At 49.7% G+C, this 26,352-nt stretch overlaps 1 protein-coding gene across 1 annotated transcript in view; it reads right to left on the bottom strand.

Annotated features, from left to right (window-relative positions):
* LOC121287881 (3-phosphoinositide-dependent protein kinase 1-like) overlaps positions 1-11,239 on the bottom strand; it is a 103,302-nt gene extending 92,063 nt beyond the window's left edge. Inside the window, exon 1 of the mRNA XM_041205880.1 lies at positions 11,093-11,239. Coding sequence (XP_041061814.1) covers positions 11,093-11,116 — 24 coding nt within the window. The 5' untranslated portion in view covers positions 11,117-11,239. The remainder of the gene's footprint in view (positions 1-11,092) is intronic.
* Between the last annotated feature and the right edge of the window lie 15,113 nt (positions 11,240-26,352).

The raw sequence follows: 26,352 nt of genomic DNA, 5'->3' as shown, positions 1-26,352 counted from the left end.
AATCTCATTGGGGAACTATTCATTCAGTCTTTACTCAGTCTGTGCCATTAGGTGGCAGCTGTAGCACTACAGGGCAGAGAAGGAGAAAATCCATCAAGATTCCGCACCTGACCGCTCACTAGTTAGTAACTATCTTGAAAATTCGTGCCTATGGAAAGGCAGTGATGACAACTCAGACACCCATCACTGTGGATAAACTGTTTCCCATCACCAAAGCTCACTCATGAATAATGTCACTTGCTCTGAGTGAGGTGCAGACACCCACCCACAGAATCTTACCCCAGCAAGAAACAAGTGCCTTTGAGAGAGGGGAGAAAACCGGCAACTGGAATAAGAATCTCTTAAAAGGACCCTAAACAAATGCTGGAGCTAGACTTGTATAAATCATTCAAATGGCAAACAGTTCCACGATTGTTCTCATGTCCGTGATAACAAGTGTACTTTGCTGGAATTACATACTGACAATCAAAAACCTGTTACCTCTAGCAAATCTTATAAAGCCACCACTGCTCTCAGTGATACCTCCCTAGATACCTTCATGCAATCTTCCAGTGCCCTTAGCCTGTACTCAAATCAAGTATTCCTTGACCTAAAGTATTCCTTGACCTAAAGTGAAAGGTAGTGTAGTAGTTACGGCACTGGGCAGCAACCAGAGGTTACAAGTTCAAATGCTTTCAAGGCAGTTGTGAAACTGTGTATATTAAATCTGCAATTTGAGAGCTGGCAGCCGTAAAATGACCTTGAAAGTTGCCAAACTGTGGTAAATCATGGAATCATAGATTAATAATGGTTAAGAGGTAGCCATTCAGTCCATCCTTCTTGTGCCAGCTCTCTGAAAGAGCTACCAATTATTCTCACTTCCCTATACAAAGCCAACTAGTTCACTAAAATCTCTCATGAAAGGAACCTACCACTTAAACCTGGTCTGGCCTACATGAGGTATCCACAGTGTATGCTTGGCTCTCAATGACAGTTATTTGGGAGAACTGGGAGGGATATTACATAAGGCATCACCACCATTACCTATATTCCTTCCCAGTCCCCAATATAAAACTGGTCATGAACCACATTACTAAGTTTGTTCCAGAAGCAGTAATTTATTGGATTTTGAAATTATGAATTTAAACATTTCAATAGAGCACTCAATATTCTGGTATCAAATGTGAGCCATAAACATTTCAGTTCTTCTTGTGAACTCAATCTTGCTGGTACATTGGCAGCGGAGGATAAACAAAGTGAAACAGTGATATTCTTGAGCAAAGTTTAGAAACTAGAGCTTTTTATAAAGAAACAGAATTAGCATACTTTGTACCCCAAGGAGAAGTTAGTTTTTCTCTTTCCCCAGTTGGTTCCCGATGTTCCAACATGTCAACAGTGTGTTCAGGCCCAAATTCAAGCAAGGACAGTATATTAATGACAATTCCCTGCCACTCTCAATCTATAGAATATGGATTGTTTTGACAATTTTAAACAGCCCTTTCGTTACTGTTTTGTGTAGTTCTCTTTCCTGTCATCACTAAGGGATAATTACAGTAGTACCACAACATAGCCACTTAACACCTGGAAGTAAAAAGCAGCAAGCCATGAGATCAGCTCCAGCCCACTTTCTTCTCCTACACAAAATTCACACTATTTAGAAACTTTTGTTAAAAAAAGGGACTTTGCTAGGAAGGAGAAATTACAACAATCTAAAATATTCAGGTCTACTGTCTGCACATTATTAAATTTAACCCCAATCTCAACTGGGATTTGCAAAAATAAAATCCTAACAAAGGATTTTCCAGTGAAATTTGAGAGATTAACCTTTGGACTTTCACTGAAGCAAAGGACTGGTTTTGATCAATGATCTGCACATAGTTCCATTTCTACCAATAGCCAGGATATTGATAAAATTTACATATAGCGACACCTGTCAAAACTTCAATTGTGCTAATTCATCACATATAACAGAATGGAACGGTATTGCTTTTACTGAAGTCATTGTCTGTTTAAAGTTAAACTCCAAGCACTAACATGCCACCATTTAGCTCATCAAAAGGAGACTTCTAGGCTAAAAACTAAAAGATGCCAGATCTCTAGCCCAGGACTAAGGTTCTTCTCTAGACACTTTTTCTTCCCAATGCATTATTCTCTTCTTTCAATATTCTGTTTCATGCATTGGTGTGAAACAATTGGAACTGGCATTGTTGTCTTGTACCTCAACTAGTGACCACTCTTTATTCTCAAGGCCAATGATTTCCAGCAGTTTATAGCAGCATGAAAGCAACACAGCCAACCAAATTCAGCCCTCACTTGATCAGACACTATCCCATAAAAATCACTGATTGGTAATCTGGTGTAGGAACCCAAATTGATTTTGTCCCAGTCCAGAAGTATTTAGCAATTGCAGTACACCAACCAGCACTTTAGCAAATTCAGTACAGGCCACGGATGGAATTGGAGGCCTTTGCTGATCTGTACAATTCTGTGCCACATCATGCCTTGGACTACCTTATGAGCTTGACTATTGTTTATCACTTGTTTAAGAAAAAGTTCACTAGTTTATCTACAGGAAACAGCCTCAAAACTACAACCCTTTCTGCAAGTGTACAAACAGATCAGTTTCACATCCTGCAATACAAAATACACCTTTAGGATTGGTGTTGGCTACTCACGATAACCAAACTTTGAATTTGATTTCCAGGTTTCAGAAGAGAAGTGGAATTTAATTGATTAGTTCCTAGTGAAAACAAAAATATGGCAAACAAGACTTTGAACCAATAAAAAAAGGTCTGTGCTTTACCAACTTGTAAAGAACATTTCAGCTTCACTACTGGAAAATGAAGCCTCTGCCAAAATCCAAGTCAGTTTGCGATTCAACCATTCTTGGACATCTATTTTCTAAGACAATTGCAACAAATTGCAGGATATGAGCTATTGAATGCAAAATCCCAGTTTTTGCTCAAACTAAGAAAACCACTGAAGATTCAGAGAAATAGCAGCCAAGCCCATGAGGCATCTCCTCAGTCAAGAGTTATTCAGTGATAAATCATCACAACAGTGCAAGACATGACCATCTCCATCAATCCGCCCTGTACTTTAAAACCAGAAGTTATAATCCACACCCTAGACACTGATCAAAGACCTGCAATACACTTTGAACAGGGTATTCAAAATTTGGTAAAGGACAAAACAAAACCTGCACAAAACTAAATTTCACTGCTATCTGATATGACAGAGCATTGCAATCAATTCAGCCCCAGGAAGTAAATCTCAGTGGTTTAGCATAATCAAGTAAATAGTACTTTTTATATGGAGGAACAGATTCAATTAATTTTTACTCCACTCAAGTTCTTCAGTAAGAATTCAATCCTGTACCAACCAGCAACATTCAATAAATCATTTCTGAGAGGTCATGTTGACCCTGCCTCCATGTTGCAGTGGGATATTCTGTAGGAAAACCTTTAATCCACAGTACAAATAAAACAGTGTTGCCTGGAAGAGCTGCCCCAGACAGACATCCAATGCAGAGAAACAAAAACCCTCTCACGCATGTACGCCTGTGCGCAAACAACAAGCACATAATCCTCCAAGCCTGCACGCAAATAATCATTGCCCCACCCTCCCTTAAACCAGCTTATATTTCACCTCTTTTCTATTTTTATTCGTTCTGTTGAAGAGTCGCAGGGACTCGAAACGTTAACTGTATTCCTCTCCACAGATGCTGTCAGACCTGCTGAGATTTTCCAGGTATTTTTATTTTGGATTTCCAGCATCTGCAGTTTTTAGCTTTTATTTTTGCTTTTAACTTACGCAAATAATCATGCCTGCCATCCCCTGGGATGTAGGCGGGGTGAGAGCATGCACAATCCCATTACACATGTCAAATCCCTCCCACATGATGGCTGCATTCAAATACCTGCCAAAAGGTGTGCGTATTAACAGCACCCACTGATGTACGCATTCAAACTGTCCCCATGCTCAGGTGGAGGTGGATCCTCCATCCACCTCCCTCCTTCCAGCCCCACACACACACACTCCTGCCTCCTTCTACTCAGCCCCACACACACACTCCTCCCTCCCACCCAGCCCCCTCACACACTCCTCCCTCCCACCCAGTCTCATACACACACTCTTCCCTCCAGCCCACCCAGCCCCACACACACTCCTCCCTCCCAGCCCCACGAGCACTCCTCCCTCCCCCCACCCACACACTCATCCCTCCCCCTACCCACACACTCATCCCTCCCCCTACCCAGCGCCACAGTCCTCCCTCCCCCCACCCAGCACCCCCACACACACACCTCCCTCCCCCCCACACAGCTCCCCACACACACTCCTTCCTCCCCCCACCCACACTCCCTCCTCCCTCCCCCACCCAGCCCCCCCACACACTCCTCCCTCCCCCACACACTCCTCCCTCCCTCCCCCAACCAGCCCCCCACACACACTCCTCCCCCCCCACTCAGCCCCAAACACTCCTCCCTCCCCCCAGCCCACCCACAGACACTCTGCCCCCATCCCCCACCCAGCACACACACTCCTCCCTCCCCCCACCCAGCTCCCCCCACACACTCCTTCCTCCCCACACCCACAATCCTTCCTCCCACCCCCACCCAGTGCCCCCCACACACTCTCCCTCCCCCACCCAGCCTCCCACACACACTCCACCCTCCCCCCACCCAGCTCCCCACACACACTCCACCCTCCCCCGACCCAGCTAGCCATATACACACTCCTACCTGCAGCACCCCACACACACTCCTCCCTACAGCCCCCCACACACACCTCCCTCCCTCACCCCACCCAGCCCCACACACACTGCCCATCCACCCAACTCCACAAGCATATGGGTGCGCTCACCCCCACACATACGTGTGCTCCACACAAACACACACAAGCACTCGCCCCTACACACGCGAACCGCGCACAACCCCCCACTCACGTACGCACGCACCCACACATGCGGCGCGCGCCCCACTCTCATGCGCGCGCGCCCCACTCTCATGCGCGCGCGCCCCACTCTCATGCGCGCGCGCCCCACTCTCATGCGCGCGCGCCCCACTCTCATGCGCGCGCGCCCCACTCTCATGCGCGCGCGCCCCACTCTCATGCGCGCGCGCCCCACTCTCATGCGCGCGCGCCCCACTCTCATGCGCGCGCGCGCGCCCCACTCTCATGCGCGCGCGCGCGCCCCACTCTCATGCGCGCGCGCGCGCCCCACTCTCATGCGCGCGCGCGCGCCCCACTCTCATGCGCGCGCGCGCGCCCCACTCTCATGCGCGCGCGCGCGCCCCACTCTCATGCGCGCGCGCGCGCCCCACTCTCATGCGCGCGCGCGCGCCCCACTCTCATGCGCGCGCGCGCGCCCCACTCTCATGCGCGCGCGCGCGCCCCACTCTCATGCGCGCGCGCGCGCCCCACTCTCATGCGCGCGCGCGCGCCCCACTCTCATGCGCGCGCGCGCGCCCCACTCTCATGCGCGCGCGCGCGCCCCACTCTCATGCGCGCGCGCGCGCCCCACTCTCATGCGCGCGCGCGCGCCCCACTCTCATGCGCGCGCGCGCGCGCCCCACTCTCATGCGCGCGCGCGCGCCCCACTCTCATGCGCGCGCGCGCGCCCCACTCTCATGCGCGCGCGCGCGCCCCACTCTCATGCGCGCGCGCGCGCCCCACTCTCATGCGCGCGCGCGCGCCCCACTCTCATGCGCGCGCGCGCGCGCCCCACTCTCATGCGCGCGCGCGCGCGCCCCACTCTCATGCGCGCGCGCGCGCGCCCCACTCTCATGCGCGCGCGCGCGCCCCACTCTCATGCGCGCGCGCGCGCCCCACTCTCATGCGCGCGCGCGCGCCCCACTCTCATGCGCGCGCGCGCGCCCCACTCTCATGCGCGCGCGCGCGCCCCACTCTCATGCGCGCGCGCGCGCCCCACTCTCATGCGCGCGCGCGCGCCCCACTCTCATGCGCGCGCGCGCGCCCCACTCTCATGCGCGCGCGCGCGCCCCACTCTCATGCGCGCGCGCGCGCCCCACTCTCATGCGCGCGCGCGCCCCACTCTCATGCGCGCGCGCGCCCCACTCTCATGCGCGCGCGCGCCCCACTCTCATGCGCGCGCGCGCCCCACTCTCATGCGCGCGCGCGCCCCACTCTCATGCGCGCGCGCGCGCCCCACTCTCATACGCGCGCGCCCCACCCTCATACACGCGCGCGCCCCACCCTCATACACGCGCGCGCCCCACCCTCATACACGCGCGCGCCCCACCCTCATACACGCGCGCGCCCCACCCTCATACACGCGCGCGCCCCACCCTCATACACGCGCGCGCCCCACCCTCATACACGCGCGCGCCCCACCCTCATACACGCGCGCGCCCCACCCTCATACACGCGCGCGCCCCACCCTCATACACGCGCGCGCCCCACCCTCATACACGCGCGCGCCCCACCCTCATACACGCGCGCGCCCCACCCTCATACACGCGCGCGCGCGCCCCACCCTCATACACGCGCGCGCGCGCCCCACCCTCATACACGCGCGCGCGCGCGCCCCACCCTCATGCGCGCGCGCGCGCGCCCCACCCTCATGCGCGCGCGCGCGCGCCCCACCCTCATACACGCGCGCGCGCGCCCCACCCACATACACGCGCGCGCGCGCGCCCCACACACATACACGCGCGCGCGCGCGCGCCCCACACACAGACACGCGCGCGCGCCCCACACACAGACACGCGCGCGCGCGCGCCCCACTCACATACACGCGCGCGCGCCCCACACACAGACACGCGCGCGCGCGCACCCCACTCGCAGACACGCGCGCGCGCGCACCCCACTCGCAGACACGCGCGCGCGCGCACCCCACTCGCAGACACGCGCGCGCGCGCACCCCACTCGCAGACACGCGCGCGCGCGCACCCCACTCGCAGACACGCGCGCGCGCGCACCCCACTCGCAGACACGCGCGCGCGCGCACCCCACTCACAGACACGCGCGCGCGCGCACCCCACTCACAGACACGCGCGCGCGCGCACCCCACTCACAGACACGCGCGCGCGCGCACCCCACTCACAGACACGCGCGCGCACGCACCCCACTCACAGACACGCGCGCGCACGCACCCCACTCAGACACGCGCGCGCACGCACCCCACTCACAGACACGCTTGCGCACGCACCCCACTCACAGACACGCTTGCGCACGCACCCCACTCACAGACACGCGCGCGCACGCACCCCACTCACAGACACGCGCGCGCACGCACCCCACTCACAGACACGGGCGCGCACTCCACACCCCCCCACACACACACGGGCGCGCACTCCACACCCCCACACACACACATGGGCGCGCACTCCACACCCCCCCCACACACACACGGGCGCGCACTCCACACACACACACACACACACTCACGCGGGCGCGCACCCCACACACACACGCGGGCGCGCACCCCACACACACACGCGGGCGCGCACTCCACACCCCCACACGCGGGCGCGCACTCCACACCCCCACACGCGGGCGCGCACTCCACACCCCCACACACGGGCGCGCACCCCACACACACACGGGCGCGCACCCCACACACACACGGGCGCGCACCCCACACACACACGGGCGCGCACCCCACACACACACGGGCGCGCACCCCACACACACACGGGCGCGCACCCCACACACACACGGGCGCGCACCCCACACACACACGGGCGCGCACCCCACACACACACGGGCGCGCACCCCACACACACACGGGCGCGCACCCCACACACACACGGGCGCGCACCCCACACACACACGGGCGCGCACCCCACACACACACGGGCGCGCACCCCACACACACACGGGCGCGCACCCCACACACACACGGGCGCGCACCCCACACACACACGGGCGCGCACCCCACACACACACGGGCGCGCACCCCACACACACACGGGCGCGCACCCCACACACACACGGGCGCGCACCCCACACACACACGGGCGCGCACCCCACACACACACGGGCGCGCACCCCACACACACACGGGCGCGCACCCCACACACACACGGGCGCGCACCCCACACACACACGGGCGCGCACCCCACACACACACGGGCGCGCACCCCACACACACACGGGCGCGCACCCCACACACACACGGGCGCGCACCCCACACACACACGGGCGCGCACCCCACACACACACGGGCGCGCACCCCACACACACACGGGCGCGCACCCCACACACACACGGGCGCGCACCCCACACACACACGGGCGCGCACCCCACACACACACGGGCGCGCACCCCACACACACACGGGCGCGCACCCCACACACACACGGGCGCGCACCCCACACACACACGGGCGCGCACCCCACACACACACGGGCGCGCACCCCACACACACACGGGCGCGCACCCCACACACACACGGGCGCGCACCCCACACACACACGGGCGCGCACCCCACACACACACGGGCGCGCACCCCACACACACACGGGCGCGCACCCCACACACACACGGGCGCGCACCCCACACACACACGGGCGCGCACCCCACACACACACGGGCGCGCACCCCACACACACACGGGCGCGCACCCCACACACACACGGGCGCGCACCCCACACACACACGGGCGCGCACCCCACACACACACGGGCGCGCACCCCACACACACACGGGCGCGCACCCCACACACACACGGGCGCGCACCCCACACACACACGGGCGCGCACCCCACACACACACGGGCGCGCACCCCACACACACACGGGCGCGCACCCCACACACACACGGGCGCGCACCCCACACACACACGGGCGCGCACCCCACACACACACGGGCGCGCACCCCACACACACACGGGCGCGCACCCCACACACACACGGGCGCGCACCCCACACACACACGGGCGCGCACCCCACACACACACGGCGCGCACCCCACACACACACGGGCGCGCACCCCACACACACACGGGCGCGCACCCCACACACACACGGGCGCGCACCCCACACACACACGGGCGCGCACCCCACACACACACGGGCGCGCACCCCACACACACACGGGCGCGCACCCCACACACACACGGGCGCGCACCCCACACACACACGGGCGCGCACTCCACACACACACGGGCGCGCACTCCACACACACACGGGCGCGCACTCCACACCCCACACACACACACGGGCGCGCACTCCACACCCCACACACACACACGGGCGCGCACTCCACACCCCACACACACACACGGGTGCGCACTCCACACCCCACACACACACACGGGTGCGCACTCCACACCCCACACACGGGTGCGCACTCCACACCCCACACACACACACACACGGGTGCGCACTCCACACACACACACACACACACAGGTGCGCACTCCACACCCCACACACACACACAGGTGCGCACTCCACACCCCACACACAGGTGCGCACTCCACACCCCACACACACACACAGGTGCGCACTCCACACCCCACACACACACACAGGTGCGCACTCCACACCCCACACACACACACAGGTGCGCACTCCACACCCCACACACACACACAGGTGCGCACTCCACACCCCACACACACACAGGTGCGCACTCCACACCCCACACACACACAGGTGCGCACTCCACACCCCACACACACACAGGTGCGCACTCCACACACACACAGGTGCGCACTCCACACCACACACACACACAGGTGCGCACTCCACACCCCACACACACACAGGTGCGCACTCCACACCCCACACACACACAGGTGCGCACTCCACACCCCACACACACACAGGTGCGCACTCCACACCCCACACACACACAGGTGCGCACTCCACACCCCACACACACACAGGTGCGCACTCCACACCCCACACACACACAAGTGCGCACTCCACACCCCACACACACACACAGGTGCGGACTCCACACCCCACACACACACACAGGTGCGGACTCCACACCCCACACACACACACACAGGTGCGGACTCCACACCCCACACACACACACAGGTGCGGACTCCACACCCCACACACACACACAGGTGCGGACTCCACACCCCACACACACACAGGTGCGCACTCCACACCCCACACACACACGGCCCCCATTATCCTCTCCCCTCCTCCCCCACGCAAGAAACACACACACACAAGGACCCTCCCTCTATCCTGCCCCAGCACCACACGCAGCCGCCTCCCCCAGCTCCACACGCCAACACACGGCCTCCCCCTCCCCCGCCTCCCCAGCTCGCGCGCAGCCCCTGCGCACTCCACAACACAACGCGCGAAGCCCCAACATACACGTGCCCCCCAACCCGCACACCCCACGCAAGTTCCCCAACATACATACATGTGCACGCACTCTGCCATCCCCCCACCACGCGCGCATGCCACCAACCCCCCACCTGCACGCCGCCTCCCCCCACGACGCGCGCACGCCTCCACCCCCCCACGCGCGCACGCCACCCCCCCCCCTCCTCACCACGCGCGCACGCCGCCGCCACCCCCCCACCACGCGCGCACGCCGCCGCCACACCCCCACCACGCGCGCACGCCGCCGCCACCCCCCCCCCCCCCCACACCAGGCGCGCACGCCGCCGCCACCCCCCCCCACCAGGCGCGCACGCCGCCGCCACCCCCCCACCACGCGCGCACGCCGCCGCCACCCCCCCCCCCCCCCACCACGCGCGCACGCCGCCGCCACCCCCCCACCACGCGCGCACGCCGCCACCCCCCACGCCGCTCCCCCACCAAAGGCTCCATAAACATCCCGCCCCCGTTTACAAACACGCATAGACACAGAAGCAATCGGAGGAAGAAATTGATTATGGACCAACTTGGCACGATCAGACTGAAGCACTTCATGCCCCTCGCAACCTGGCGCAGGACCGGTGCCCAACCCGCACTACAGCCACTCCACCCCCTATTCTAATCAAGCCCCGGCCGCAAGGGTAGCGAGGGGCGGAGCGCTGTCGCACCTGGCCGCACATCTTGATCTCTGGAGACAGGCCTGCCGCCTGGCACAGATTTTCTCTGAAGAGAGGGAGAGACAGTGTAAGGCCCCCATCGGGCCACCATGATGTCTGGTTCAGCAAGCCGTTACCTACCATCTGGCTGGTCGTTCTCGCCATGGAAACGGTCCCCGGCCTGTTTCCTGGTCTTAACGCCGAGCCCGGCCCTGATCACTACCCCCGGTAAGCAGCAGCTCCCTCCGCCATTTTCCCTCTCCTGACTCCTTACGTCATAGCACAACAATGCGCCTCGGCCCAATCGGAAATCCCGCCTTCCCTTTGCCTTCTGATTGGACACTGTGCCGGCGCCCGGCTGACCACACCACCACCACATTGTGCTGCGTTGCTATTGGCTAAACCGGTGACGATCAAAGAACAAACCGCTCCCCCCCCCACCCCCCCGCCACTTTGCCGGTTATTCGAGCAGCGCATGTGCGTGGTAGTACATTTGGGTATGTTTTGAAGGTGGATTCAAACTGGTAAATTTGCCTTGATTGAGTTAAAGAAAGACTTGCATTTATATAACGCCTTTCGCGAACACTGGACATCTCAAGGCTCTTTGTAGCCAATGATGTACTTTTTGAAAATGTAGTGAGTGTCATGACATAGGAAACAGAGCAGCCAACTTATACATCGCAAACTCCCCGAACAGTAATATGGTAATGACCAGATAACCTCCTTTAGTGATATTGACTTGAGGGATAAGTATTGGCCCAGGAGAATGGGATGACTTCCTTTCTTCAAAATAGCATCGAGTTTTTTTCCAAACACCTGAAAGATCCAACATCAGTTCAACATCACATCCAAAAGACAGCACCTCTGACAGTGCAGCACTCCCTCAGTCCTTCATTGGTGTGTCAGCTTCAACATTTGTGCTCAAGTCCTGGAGTGGGAATTCAGCTCACAACCTTCTGACTCAGAAGTGAGAGTGCTTCCAACTGAGCCACTAGTCTTTTACTGTTGCTTTAATAGAGCAATTACATTACATCCAGCTCCTGTTTATGTTAGGTACTTGTGCCATCTGAAATGTTTATTATGTACAGAATATCTAAAAATTATTTAATCAGAAGTGTAGTTTTCTTTTGGAAAATAACATGAAAATGGAATTTCCAGCATCCGCAGTATTTTGCTTTTATGAAAATGGAATAATTGGGTTGAAAGTTCCAGTGTAAAAATGAATTGCACCACATTGCTGTAGCATGGCCCAGAATTTCCAGTCTTGGTCAGAGTGGGGGGGTGGGGGGGTGGTGGGGGCGGGTGGAGAAGGTTTGCAAAGCTATTAAATTGTTAATGAGGGTGGGCAAGTTTTTGACATGCATATATCAAAAACCCCTAAGCATTGTTATCGCTGGCATCATTGAACAACACCAAACGGATAAATTGTGTTGGGGTTGTAGGGATTGCTAATTTTCTTTTGAGCCATATTGTTTCAGGTTCATGTTGCCTTCACACTGACATCCCAACAAGCAATTCTGTTTCTCTTCAAGATATTTTATGGTTGCTCCTTGCTTAATAGTTGGCATCATGCTGACCTATATAGGCCAGAAAATTCCCCAGTTTCCATTCCTGGTCCATACTGAGCTAACTGACAGTAAGAAGTAATTCTCCTTCCTGAGCTCGAGAAGGGAGCAGCAAGCCAGTTTTCCATTGCTGTTGGCTGAAAGGGCCTCCTGCTGGAAGGTTAATTTTTGTGTGGACTTTAGATGGGACCAGGATTGGCCTTAGCTGTGAATAGTATCCTGGCACTATTTAGCTTCACACACAAAGATTGTCCGTGGGTGAGGCACTGGAAACAGCCAATCGCCATAGAATGGTATTATAACCATTATAAACAGCTTCAGGGGTGAAGGGGAAAAAAGGGATGGGGTGGGAAGCTAAAATTGAAAATGACTATGCATTACAAAATGTTTCCAATCTTATTTCACTCACCCAGAACAATCCCACAGCATACATTTGTTTATTAAATGAACACAGAGTTTTAGACTTTACTGCAGTATTCGGGAGTCCATTCTACTGTGTCTGGAGGAACCTCCTGATGTTAGTCTTAAGCTTGTATACTGTCTTGAACTTGGGTTCTATTTCCCTGCTCTCCTAATTTCATTTAAACTAATTTTGACATTAAGGTTGATGGTCTTTCCCACTGAAGCCTTTTGGAATTGTTTTCAGTGATATACAGGTCCTACAGGAGCTGCAACAGCAATCATAAGAATGAGAAAAAACACAAAAACAGGAAAACAAATACCAAGATTCTCTACAAGAAGGCAAATGATTTAAAGGGGTCTAATTCAGGAGTGCTAGTCTCTTATTTCTGAGATTGCGAGGACCCTGTTTTTGTGCTGCTTGTAGTCTCTGTCAGATAAATTCATATTGACAAGTGTCTACTAAGAGCTCACATTCCAACTGCCCATTACACAACAGACCCAGTTACCCAACCTCGGTAGCCTGCCTTTATAACAATAAGGTAGGAAATACGTTTCAGCGTGATACTCAATCACACATACCAGGAAAGTTGGAGGTTTGGTCTGTGCTCTGTTCTGAGTTAGGTGATCTCAGTTAAAGCAGTACCAGAGCACTCACTAAAAGGAGCCTCAGTGTCTCTGGGATTTGAGAGGAAAAATCTGCTCACATCCCTGCTCGTGACTGTTCAGTGATTCCCCACTCCAACACCCTTTCTGGAAAATAAGCGTCTGTGGACTGGGGGAGGAGACAGACAGGGTTTGTAATCAAATATCCTCTGGCATCTACTGTCTGGACTGTCCAATGAAGACTGGCTATTTAAGCACTCTGCATTTGTGAATTTGTATCCCAGTAAGAGTTATGAGGAGGAGAAAGTCAGATTGCTGCAATATTGGTCTTCTACCATGAGGTGTCACTGATGTACTGAGTAAATAACTGCACTGCTGTCACTCACATGGTAATTATATAGCCTACTAAAAACATTCGGGATACATCACCATTACTGCTCCATAACTCCCTGAATGCAACATTGGATTTGGGCATGTGCAGATACTCAAAAACTTGTATTCATGTCTTAACTTCTGGCCTCAGATCTTCTTGTCAGGAGAGGAAGAGTCTGTGCAGCTGGTAGTCAGAGAGCCAACTGATGGTCTGCACAAACAGACTGACCAAATTTATCTGCCATTTCTGTCTGTTGCCAGAGGCAGGATAATAAAGCACTAAGGAGGCAGCCCTGTGATGTAGATCAGGTGTTGTACCCGTTCTCCTTCACTTGTATACTGTTATTAACAATTATACAGCAGCCCTGTCACCAACAGCATCTGACAGTGTACAGCGGGACACCTTCATGTCTCTGAAGGCATCCTGATCCCAATATCAATGCCTTGTCAGCTGCCTCAGACCTCAATAGCCCCTGTACTCCCATTCTCCATTGTCTACCTCAGTTCTGACCTCCAGCTTCTCCTCTATCTCCACTCATGTCAATGACAAGACAAACCCCATATTCCCTTGATGCCCTCCCATTCAGCTCCTGGCCACCCAACAGCCCCATCTTGATTCAATGACAAACATCATCAGCTCCTTTCCTCCTCATGCACTGTTAAACCTTTCAACGTTTACTGTTAAAGGACATGGGCTGGATTTAAGGCACCCTGTTGCGGTAGCAATCATGGCAATCATCACTCGGTCACAGGAGAGCTGCCTATTAGTCTCCTGGTCGTGGCAAAACTTCCCCTAATTAAGTCGGCAGAGGGATTAAATGGGAGTCACACAACTTTCCCATGACTACTGCAGGCCATCCAACAAACCCTGTCGGCTTTGCCAGGGGTCTCCTGGGGGGGGGGCTCCATTATCGGACACTCTGTACTTGATGGAGGGAGCTGGCAATGGGGAGGCCCAACAGTAGTTTAATAGTGTTGGGTCACCCCCATGGAAGCGACAGGGTTTCCTGCCAGTTCTCCAACTAGTGGACGAGACATCTGCTGTGCTGACTAAATCCAGCCTCGTGTTTTTTCTATCTTCTTAATCTGAAATCATAGAATCATACAAAACAGAAGGAGGCCATTCTGTATCTGTTCTTTGATGGAGCCAGCCAATTAATCTTGCTCTCCTGTTCTTCCCTACAGCTCTGTTACTTGTTTAAGTATTTATTCAATTCCTTTTTGAAAGTTACTATTAAATCCGCTTCCACCATCCTTTCAGTCAGTGCATCCCAGATCACAACAGATCAATGTGTAAAAACATTTTCCTCTTATCAGATCTGGTTCTTCTGCCAATCACCATAAATCTGTATCCTCTGGTTACTATCATTGTGTCACTGAAAAAAAATCTCCTCATTTACTCTATCAAATGTTCATGATTTTGAACACCACTATTAAATCTCCTCTTAGCCTTCTCTGCTCCAAGGAGAACAACTTCAGCTTTTCCAGTCTCTACATAACTGAAGTGCCTCACTCCTGGTGCCTTTTTAGTAAATCTTTTCTGCACCCTCTATAAAGCCTCCAAACTTTCCCTAAAGTATGGAGACCAGAATTAAACACAATACTCCAGCTATGGTCAAACCAATATTTATGAAGACTTAGCATAACTTTCTTACTTTTATATTCTATGTCTCTATCAATAAAGTCAATTATCTCAAATGCCTTTTTTAACGGGCTCCCCAGTTTGGCCTAGCACCTGCAAAGATTTATGTAAATACAGCCCAAGATCTCCATGCTCCTTCACACCCTTTAAAATTGTGCCATTTAGTTTATATTGCCTCTCCTCATTCTTCCTGCCAAAAATTTATCACTTTGCATTTGTTTGCATTAAGTTTCGCCTGCTCATCTCGTCAGTCTGCCTATGTCCTGGTGAAGTCTGTTACTAATCTCCTCATTGTTTATTACATTTCTCAGGTAACATCTGCGAAGTCTGAAATTATACCAAGAATACCCAAGTCCAGGTTATTAATTTATATCAAAAAGAACTAACCCCTGGGGAACCACTCTATACGTCTTTCTCTCCAGTGTGACAAACAACCATTCAGCCGTACTCTGTCCCTTAGCTAAATTTCTATCCATGAAGCCACTGTCTCTTTAATTGTGTGGGCTCTATCTTGCTAACAAGCCTATTATGTGTCATTTTGTGAAATGCCTTCTGAAAGTCCATATACACATCACCTCCACTATCCTCAAAAACACTCAATGTTATTTCAAGAAATTAAGTTAGTCAAACATAGTTTGCCTTTAATAAATCCATTGCTGACTTTCATTTGACTTTCAGTTCTGTCGAAGGGTCATGAGGACTCGAAACGTCAACTCTTTTCTTCTCCGCCGATGCTGCCAGACCTGCTGAGTTTTTCCAGGTAATTCTGTTTTGTTTTGCTGACTTTCATGTATTGGCCCATAATTTTTCAAGTATTAATTAACTGTGTCCTGATTTATTGTTTCTAAGTTTCCCCACCACCAACGCTAACCTCTCTTAGGTCCTACCATCACCCAACTCCACCCTCTCCTTTTCCTTTAAATCATAAGAACAGAAGAACTTAAGAAATAGGAGCAGGAGTAGGCCATTCGGCCCCTTAAACCTGTACCACCATTCGATAAGATCATGGCTAATCTGATTGTGGCCTTAACTCCACTTTCCTGCCTGCCCCCATAACCCTTGACTTCCCTGTCAATCAAAAATATCTCTCACTCTGCCTTGAATATATTCAAGGACCCGGCTTCCACTGCTCACTGTGAAAGAGAATTCCAAATACCAACGATCCTCTGAGAGAAGAAATTCCTCCTCATCTTTGCCTTAAGTTTTGAAACTGTATCCCCAAGTTCTAGATTCCACCACGAGCAGAAACATCCTCTCAGTGTCTACCTGTCAAACACTCACAGAATATGTTATGTTTCAGTAACATTACCTCATTATTATAAACTCCAAGTAGTATAGGCCCAACCTGCAAAACCTTTCCTCATAAGACAACTCCTCCATCCCAGGATTCAGCCTAGTGAACGTTCCCTGAATTGCTTGCAATGCAAGTATGTCCCTCCTTAAGTAAGGAAACCAAAATTGTACACTGTACTCAAGGTGCGGTCTCACCAATGCCTTCCCTACTTTAGCAAGACTTCCCTACTTTAATACTCCATGCACCTTGCAATAAATGCCAGCATTCTGTTTGCCTTCCTATTTACTTACTGTACCTACATGCTGACGACTTCTATTGAGGTCAAATGATCCTTCCTAAACACCAAATCTGAGTGACTGAGGTGTGTAATCCCAATTTACTCTCTTGAAGCTACTGCCACAGTCATCCTACTTACTTCTCCTCTGTGGACCATCTCACAGGTCTCACCACAGTCAGTAGACATTCTGCACTAGCTTTTCTTGTGCCCACAAAGTTCCATCCTTTATTCCTTCGAACTCCTCATCTATACATTGCTCCTCAGCAGGATCCTCTTCCATGTGAGCAAATGATGCTAGGCTTTACTTCCCCATCAATTATCCTTGCATTTGTGTTCCCTGATATTAAGCCACAGATAGGATGGAACTTTGCCACTATACTGGCAAGAGCAAAGTCATTCTGTTCAGCCCCCACCCCTTAGCCCTGGTTCTCTGGATGTTTTCCTACCTCATGCCTTCTCAAAATAAAATCAGCTGTATACAACCCTAAAGTCCTGCTCAACCTAAGCTGAGCTTCAAAGCCAGCATTTTAGTCCATCGCTAAGACCACCTACTTCCCTCTCCAAGCTATTGCCCATTTCATTCATTTTTTTGTCACTTCCAGGTTCAACTTTTCCAATGCCTTTGCTACCAAGCTCTCAAACTCCAACTCATTCAGGACTCTACCAGCCCCATTTCATCCTACCAAAGTTCCTCTCCTGCTGCCACATTCTGCTCAATGTCCGTTGGCTCCCTGTTGCCCCACTCTATTAACATTGAAATTCTTGTCCTCCCTTCAAATCTCTCCATGAGTTTGCCTTTCTTGATCTTTGCACCCTTTTCCAGCATACATCCATGGTACACTCCACTTTCCCAGCCTTTGTCCATTGTTTAATCCCTCCCTCTTGTATTTTTATACATCAGTGGCAGATCCACCAGTTATCTTTCACTTATTCTCCAGGACTGTCTCTCCAATGGCTCCCTCTTGCTACATCTCAATTCATCTTAAAGAGCTTTATTAAAGCACACCTCTTTGACTAGGTGTGTCTTTGGACTTTGCTGCAGATGATAATAGTGTTGAAGCACTGAGCTGGATGTCAATAGTGTACGTTCCAGTAGTCCAAACAATAACCATATATCCATAGATATATTACCCAGATTGTCCTGTATCTGCCATGTACTTCCACTGAACTGAATAAAATACATTAAGTGGAGTAAAGAATAAGGAGGCGATCTGTTGAAAAGTTAACTCTGGTTCTCACTCCATAGATGCTGCCTGACCTGCTGAGTGTTTCCAGCATTTTCTGTTCTTTTTTCTGAATCAAGTGCATTGAGTACTTACTTCCTGGTACCATGGAAACAATAAAAAGGAAGAGGATTTCTTTGAGATTTCCAGCTGCAGCCTTTTTAACAGGCCTGTTCTTTGTTAGTTAAACAGGGCAGTTAATGGGACACAAACTTTTTACAACATGCCATAAAGGATTGGACTTAGAAAACAAAAACACACATGTAGCCATAAAGACATTGAGATCAGATCTCAGAGATATGGTGTAAACAGAGGAGCAGTTGATGCAGCAGTTAACTAGGTGAAGGGCCAAGGCCTATACTGCCACATCAGCAGAACTGGTAAGATAGGCAGTGATGTGAATCAAGAAGAAACAACACCAAGCTTGGGTTTGGAAGGTAGATGGTTGTGGGAGGAAAACAAAACCAAGGAGTTCTACCATTGTGAGGCTCTATAGAATAAGTTTGAAATTAATTTTGGGATTAACTTGGCTTTTACTTTTCTGGTTGGGTATTCTTACTTCACAGTGATGCAGTGATTTCAATTTATGCTGTGGCATAAATTTTATACCTGGAATGAGTGGGTTGTCTTATGAGGAAAGACTGGGCTTGTTTCCACTGGAGTTTAGAAGACTGAGGGGTGATTTGATTGAAGCATACAAGATCCTAAACAGCCTTGACAAGATGGACATGGAAAGGATGTTTCCTCTTGTGGGCGAGTCCAGAACTAGGGGAGCACTGTTTTAAAATTAGGGGTTCCCCTTTTAGGACAGAGATGAGGAGAAATATTTTCTCTCAGAGGGTTGTGCGACTTTGGAATTCTCTGCCTCAGATGATATTTTTAAGGTGGAGGTAGATAGATTCTTGTTAGACAAGGGAATCAAAGGTTATCAGGGTTAGATGGGAAGATGGAAATCAAAACACAAGAAGATCAGCCATGATCTTATTGAATACAGAGCAGGCTCGAGGGGCTGAATGGTCTACTCCTGTTCCTATTTCTTATGTTCTTATTCCTCTCAAACCTCAACTGCGTTGCTTTGAGTGACAGAAAGGTGTCAGTGGAAGTCATTCTTAGACAGCTCCTGAACCTCCCATGACTAACTAAAGAAACGTCGAAATATCAAGCCCAGATAAAGCTGTTGACATTTATACCTTAAATATACCTTAAAATACTAAAATATACCTAATAAAATATCTAAAAGAACATTACAAAACATTTCAAAATGGCCATCGTAGAAAGTGCGATGATATTCAAATTTTCTACATAGATCATGTTGCATTCTGAGGTGCTTCAATATTATTATGATACATTTAATATTTACTGTATACATTCAATGTGAGTCATACAGCCCAAGGGGTTCTATACAATTTCCAGCCCCTCAGTGCACTATGGCTGAAAGGCCTTAGACGGTGGAAATTTCTCCATTGCCCCTCTGTGGTGGCTGCCCCAAGCTTTAGTGTGCCCCTCAGCACATAGTCCTGGACCTTGGAATGTGCCAGACTGCAACACTCAGTAAGGGACAACTCTCTGCACCGGAATACCAACAAGTTTCGGGCAGACCAAAGAGCGTCTTTCACCAAGTAGATCACCTTAGTGCACGAACTCTCCCATTATTCAGCTTCAGCCTAGACATCCCTGATATCAGTGCCTCCGGAACATAGCCCATCCGATTCCTCCCAGCACCTACCTCTTTTGACAGAAAAAGAAAGACTTACATTTCTATGGTGATTTTCATGCTCCAAAGCACTTTACAGTCAATTATTTACTTTTGAAATTTAGTCACTGTCATAATTATGAAATGTATACACTGCAACATCCCAAAAATGACGAGATCTTAGTTTTCTTAGTGAGACATGGGAGGTGTCTTTTTTTTAATGATGAGGGATAAATATATGCCAGGACACGAGGGAAACTGCCCTGCTCTCGTTCATATCTTTTGGGATCTTTTGCATCCACCTGAGATATCAGACAGGACCTCAGTTTAGCATCTTATTTGAAAGGCAGCACCTCTGACAATGCAGTCTGTCGATGGATGCAAGCTGCATATTGTGGAAGGGTTGTGTGGGATTGTTGGATCATACATTGGGAGATTTTAAGATAGGCTAGCATTGGAAGATCAAAGGTTTGTCATGTGATGATATGGTCCTAGCTGATGTTACTATTAGACAAGGCGGATCCCAGGGTGGGACCTGGCTTTTTTGTTTAGAAACATGGAGCGTGACTACTGAACAGAGTCACAAGAGCCAGCTGATGAACTTCTAACAAAAGAATGAAACATTTATCAAACAAGAAAAGATGAACTATATTACAATACTCCTTCACTCACAACTATACCTTTACAGATATATATAGATTTTGTAAGGATAATACAAGTTACAAAAGCTATCTTTTACTCTAATGTTCACAGTAAGTACACAGTCCATGTAACCCAATAGGCGACCTGTGGTCAGACACACCACACTCTGAAACCAAGTGACAGATGCCACCCCAAACAAATGCTTTTGGATCTCTCATCAACTACCCCCAGACGCTTGTCACACTGTGAGCCAACAGGTCTCACTGGACTCCATCGTTCACATAAGGGTTTCCAAACTCCATTCTCGAAGAACCTGCCTTGGAATCTTCTCCCAATCAATGCTTTATTTCAGATGCCTTCCACAAGGTCCCACATCCAGGGTTTCAAACTCCCCTCCGGGGTTCCCTCCCCTGGATCGGCACATACATTGAAGCTTTCTTCCACGAGCTTTCTTTCAGATACTCAGCTGTACCAACAGAACACCACTGCTTCACATGCCCAGATTTACAGACCTTTGGCTGTCTCCTTGGATCTTCAGGCTTCTCGCAAGCCTATTTTGCTTTAAGTCTGTGTCCTGCAGCTTTTTCCCTTTAAGTTTGGAGCCTTCCTCTGCTCCTCACTCTTAACTTCACTTAATAGGACCTTTTCCAGATTCCTGTTCTTCCTTTGACTAGGTCATCTTAGGGCCTTTCTCCTGTTCCACTCCCTGATTTTGGCTTCTTCTTTAGTTTGGGACTTGCTATCTGGCCCTCTTCTATGCTGCTTCTCCTGGCACCTGCTTCCAACTAAATTAAAAGGCTGCCGTTCTGTTTCTCTGTCTCTGTGGGTCCCACCCTCTGGACACTGTTGCTAGGTGACAGCAGTTTTTTCTACCTTGTATTTGTTTTAACTCCCTTTCAAGAATCACAAAACCTCATTAGAATGTAGACATCTTTTAAAATGAAACCAAAACTCAAGTTCTCCCCCTTTCTTAACAAACCAATACAGAAACACAAATTAAACTTAAATTTAAAGATATACCTCATTCCGAACACACAAAAGCACATACAACTGACTCAAACTATCTCTAGTTCTTAACAATGAAAAGAACTGAGAGTACAGTGTGTTGGACTGTTGAGGGACAAATGAGAGAGTATTTGGAGCAAAAACAGCTGTGTACGGTAGGTGGGAACTGTGTTGATGCCTTACCATACCGACTGGTCTACATTGGTTGAGAATGTAACTGGGTTTACTGTGGTGTGATATAAGCTTATCACATTTTAACCTGGTCTCTTTGTGCACTATGTCTGAATAAGGTTATTATTGTTTGGCAGAGTTCTCCTTTATTTTTTAAGTACTCTCGTTGATGCTTCTCTCTTGTGTTCAGGGCATTGATAATGCATAAGATCATAAGAAATAAGAACAGGAGTAGGCCATTTGGCCCATTGACCATGCTCCGCCATTCGATAAGATCATGGCTCATCTGATTGTGGCCTTAACTCCACTTTCCTGCCTGCCCCCCATAACCTGTGACTCCTTTGTCAATCAAAAATCTGCCTAACTCAGCCTTGAATATATTCAATGATCCAGACTCCACTGCTCTCTGTGGATGAGAATTCTAAACACTAACCACCCTCTGAGAGAAGAAATTCCTCCTCGTTTCTGTCTTAAAATGTGCTACCTAGTTCTAGATGCTCCCACGAGAGAAATCATCCTCCCAGCATCTAGCCAGTCAAGCCCCCTTAGAATCGCAATAAGATCATCTCTTGTTTTTCTAAACTCCAATGAGCATATGGGCCAACCTGCTCAACCTTACTTCATAAGACAACCTATTCTGAACTGAAATGAACTTTCTCTGAACTGCTTCCTATGCAAGTGTATCCCTCCTTAAGGAAGGAGACCAAAACTGTACACAGTACTCAAGGTGCAGTCTCACCAAAGCCCTCTACAATTGTAGCAAGACTTCAGTACTTTTATACACCATCCCCTTGCAATAAAGGCCAACATTCCATTTGCCTTCCTAATAACTTGCTGTAACTGCATGCTTGCATTTTGTGATTCAGGTATGAGGACACCCAGATCTCTCTTACTGCAGCATTCTGCAGTCTCTCCATTTAAGTAACATTCTGCTTTTCTATTTTTTCCTGCCAAAGTGGACAACCTCACATTTTCCCACATTATATTCCATCTACCAATATTTTGCCCACTCACTTAACCAGTCTATACCCCTTTGCAGACACTTTGTATCACAACTATCTTTCCTACCTATCTTTGTATCAAAAGCAAATTTGGTTACAATACAGTCTGTCCTTTCATCCAAGTCATTAATATAGATTGTAAATAATTGAGGCCCCAGCACTGATCCCTGTGGCACTCCACTAATTGCAGTCCGCCTACCTGGAAATGACCTATTTATCCTGACACTTTGTTTCTTGTTAGTTAGCCAATCCTCTGTCAATGCTAATATATCTCCACCCCACCCCCCCCACCCACATCATGGGCTCTTATCTTGTGCAGTAGCCTTTTATGTGGCACCTACATCTACTGGTTGCCTTTTATCCAGCTTGCTTATTACATCCTCAAAGAACTCTGGTAAATTTGTCAAACACACAAAGAGATCAGGTTAAAATGTGATAGGCTTATATCACACAACAGTAAATCAAAACAAAATATTTTGCCACGACACCTTTGATAATGGTTTCTAGCATTTTCCCAATTATAGATGTTGGATGAACGGGCCTATAGTTTCCTGCTTTCTGTCTCCCTTCTTTCTGTAATAGTGGTGTTACATTTGTGGTTTACCAACCTGGTAGGACCTTTATAGAATCTAGGAAATTTTGGAAGATTACAACCGCTGCATCCACTATCTCTGCAGCCACTTCCTTTAATACCCTAGGATCCAGTCCATCAGGTTGAAGGGACTTGTCAACCTTTAGCCCATTAGTTTTCCTAGTACTTTTTCTCCAGTGATCATGATTGTTTTAGGTTCCTCCCATCCTTTTCCCTCCTGATTTCCTACTATTCTTGGGATCCTTTTAGTGACTTTTACTGTGAAGACAAATGCAAAATATTTGTTTTAGTGTCTTCTGCTTTGAAGGCAGATACAAAATACTTAATTTCTCCCTCTTTAGTATTTTCAGCCATCCTTTGTTGGTGTCTAAAATTTCTCCAGGGTTATTACTAAACTTTGCAGCATTTTACATATTTTTTCAATTTGATACCATCCTTAACTTCATTAGTTAGAGTCTCATAGCATCTTTATTTTCAATGGACTTAACTTTGTTGAGAATTATGAAAAATCTCCTTCAATGTCTGCTACTGCTTCTCTACCATCTTAACTTTTAATCTATTTTCCCATTCCAATTTAGCCAACTCTATCTTCATACACTTATTTGCTTTTGTTTAAGTTTACCACACTAGTTTCAGACCCATTTTTCTCAGCCTCGACTGAATATGAAATTCCATCACGTTATGATCACTCTTACCTAGAGGATCCTTTACTATGAGGTCAGTAATTAATCATGTCTCATTACACATTACCAGGTCTAAAATAGCCTGCTCCGTGGTTAGTTTCAGAACATATTGTCCTAAGAAACTGTCTCAAATACACTCTACAAATTCATCCGCCAGGCAACCTCTGACAATTTGATTAATCCAATCCATATGAAGATTAAAATTCCCCACGATTATTGCAGTACCTTTCTTCCAAGCCCCCACTATTTATTGATGTATACTCTGTTCTAGAGTGTAGCTACTGTCAGAGGGCCTATAACCCACTCCCTCCAGTGACTTCTTTCCTTTGTTATTTTTTATCTCCACCCAAATTGATTCTACATTTTGATCCCCTGAAGCAAGATCATTTCTCACTACTGTACTCATCTCATCCTTTATTAATAGAGCCATCCCATCTCCTTTATCTTTTTCCTGTCCTTCCAAGAATGTCAATTACCCTTGAATATTCAGGTCCCAGTCATGGTCGCTTTGCAACCAAGTCTCTATAAAGTCTATAATATCATACTCAGTTCTGTTTATTTGTGCAGTCAATTCATTCACCTTGTTATGAATGCTGTGTGCATTCAGATAAAGAGTCTTTAATTTTGTCTTTTTACTATGTTCCCTATTCTGACTTTATTTGCTGGTGCAGTCTTATATTTGAACACTCTATTCCTTCCTGTCACACTGTGGTTACCATTACCTGCATCACTACCCTGCACTACGGGCTCATCCTTGCTCTTTAAACCTCCAAATCCCTCCTCTCACGTGAACCCTTCCTCCCAACTATTTAGTTTACAGTTTTGCTGGGGTACAGCCCCTATGGGCACCCATGGATCCCCATAAGTTGCCATTCTGCATGGGTTATGGGCGTTGGAGGGCTGATGGTACCTCAGATGTAAAGGCATTACAGCCAGTTCCCACTCTGTCCTTGCCCAACAGGCACAGGCATGTCTATGTTCTGGCATCTGACCTGGATCAGTTAGGAGCAGGACTCCAGACTGATTTTTTTCCCCTTCTTAAACTAAAAGCACTGATGCTAGTTGCTACGACCCTGATGTTAACTTAGAGCAGACAAGGGTTTGATCTCGAAATTGATGCTGTTTTCAGATGATGTTTCCCAGGGGTAGAAAGTGGATGAGAAATAGGAAGGGGCCAAGAATAAACTCTTGGAGGACATCAGAGGTCACAGTCCAATAGTGGAAAGAGAAATAGTTGCAGGCGATTTTTTGAGTATGATTAAATTTAAAAGAATGGAACCAATGAGTGCAATCAGCTGGAGGATGGTGGAGAGGAGTTGGAGGAGGATGGTACACTTAACAGTGTCAAAGGCTATAGACAGGTTGAGAAGGATGAGAAAGGGAAGTTATGGTGGGTTAGATAATTGGGACATCCATTCTTTCTGCTGTCAGGGAATGATTCCTATCATCTCACACCTGTGGAATAGCGTAGTCGACGTGATCATTTCCGATGCACTCACGAGTGTAGATCAGGCTCAGATGTTGTTTCCTTGGCCTATTAACATTTCCTGCCATGTGAGGAACAACTAACTGTCCAACAACAGAAAATGCTGGAAAAACTCAGCAGATCTGGCAGTACCTGTGGAGAGAGAAACAGAGTTAACATTTTGAGCCCATGTGGAATCATAGGGACTCGAAATGTTGGCTCTGTTTCTCTCTCCACAGATGCGGCCAGACTTACTGAGTTTTTCCAGAATTTCCAAAGAATTTTGCTTTAATCCAACCTTGGGAACATGCTGTCTATCAATTTCCCACATTTAAAATGAAGGACCTTAGATTCCATACTTCTCTTAACCTAGTGGTGGCAAACATACAGCCTTTGAAATTGTTTGCTTCAGACCCCCAGATTTTATTTCAGAGGTGGGCCAATTATCAGGAAATTTGCCCCACTTTCCCTCAAACCCTGACATTCGAAGTGCTCCAAATTTCTGAAGCTGCTCCATCCAGGGCCTCAGCCGTGCGCTGCTTCTCTCCCTGCACGTGCTTACTGATTATCCAATCACAATGCTTAAATTATGAAAGATGGAATGGATAGACAGAAACAGACTGTTTCCAGTAGTTGAGGTGTTAAGACAAGGAACTATAAATACAAGATGAAAAGAAGGAGACTTAAAAATTTCTTTATGCAGAGCATTTGAAAACTGTGAGATCAACTTTTAGCATTAAAAGTCGGGGCACAAGTTTTTTAGTGATGAGT

Source organism: Carcharodon carcharias, chromosome 15 (genome assembly GCF_017639515.1).
Source record: "Carcharodon carcharias isolate sCarCar2 chromosome 15, sCarCar2.pri, whole genome shotgun sequence".
Classification (NCBI taxonomy): domain Eukaryota; kingdom Metazoa; phylum Chordata; class Chondrichthyes; order Lamniformes; family Lamnidae; genus Carcharodon; species Carcharodon carcharias.
The sequence above is the reverse complement of the archived record's forward strand: the minus strand, read 5'-3'. Positions and strand labels throughout refer to the sequence as shown.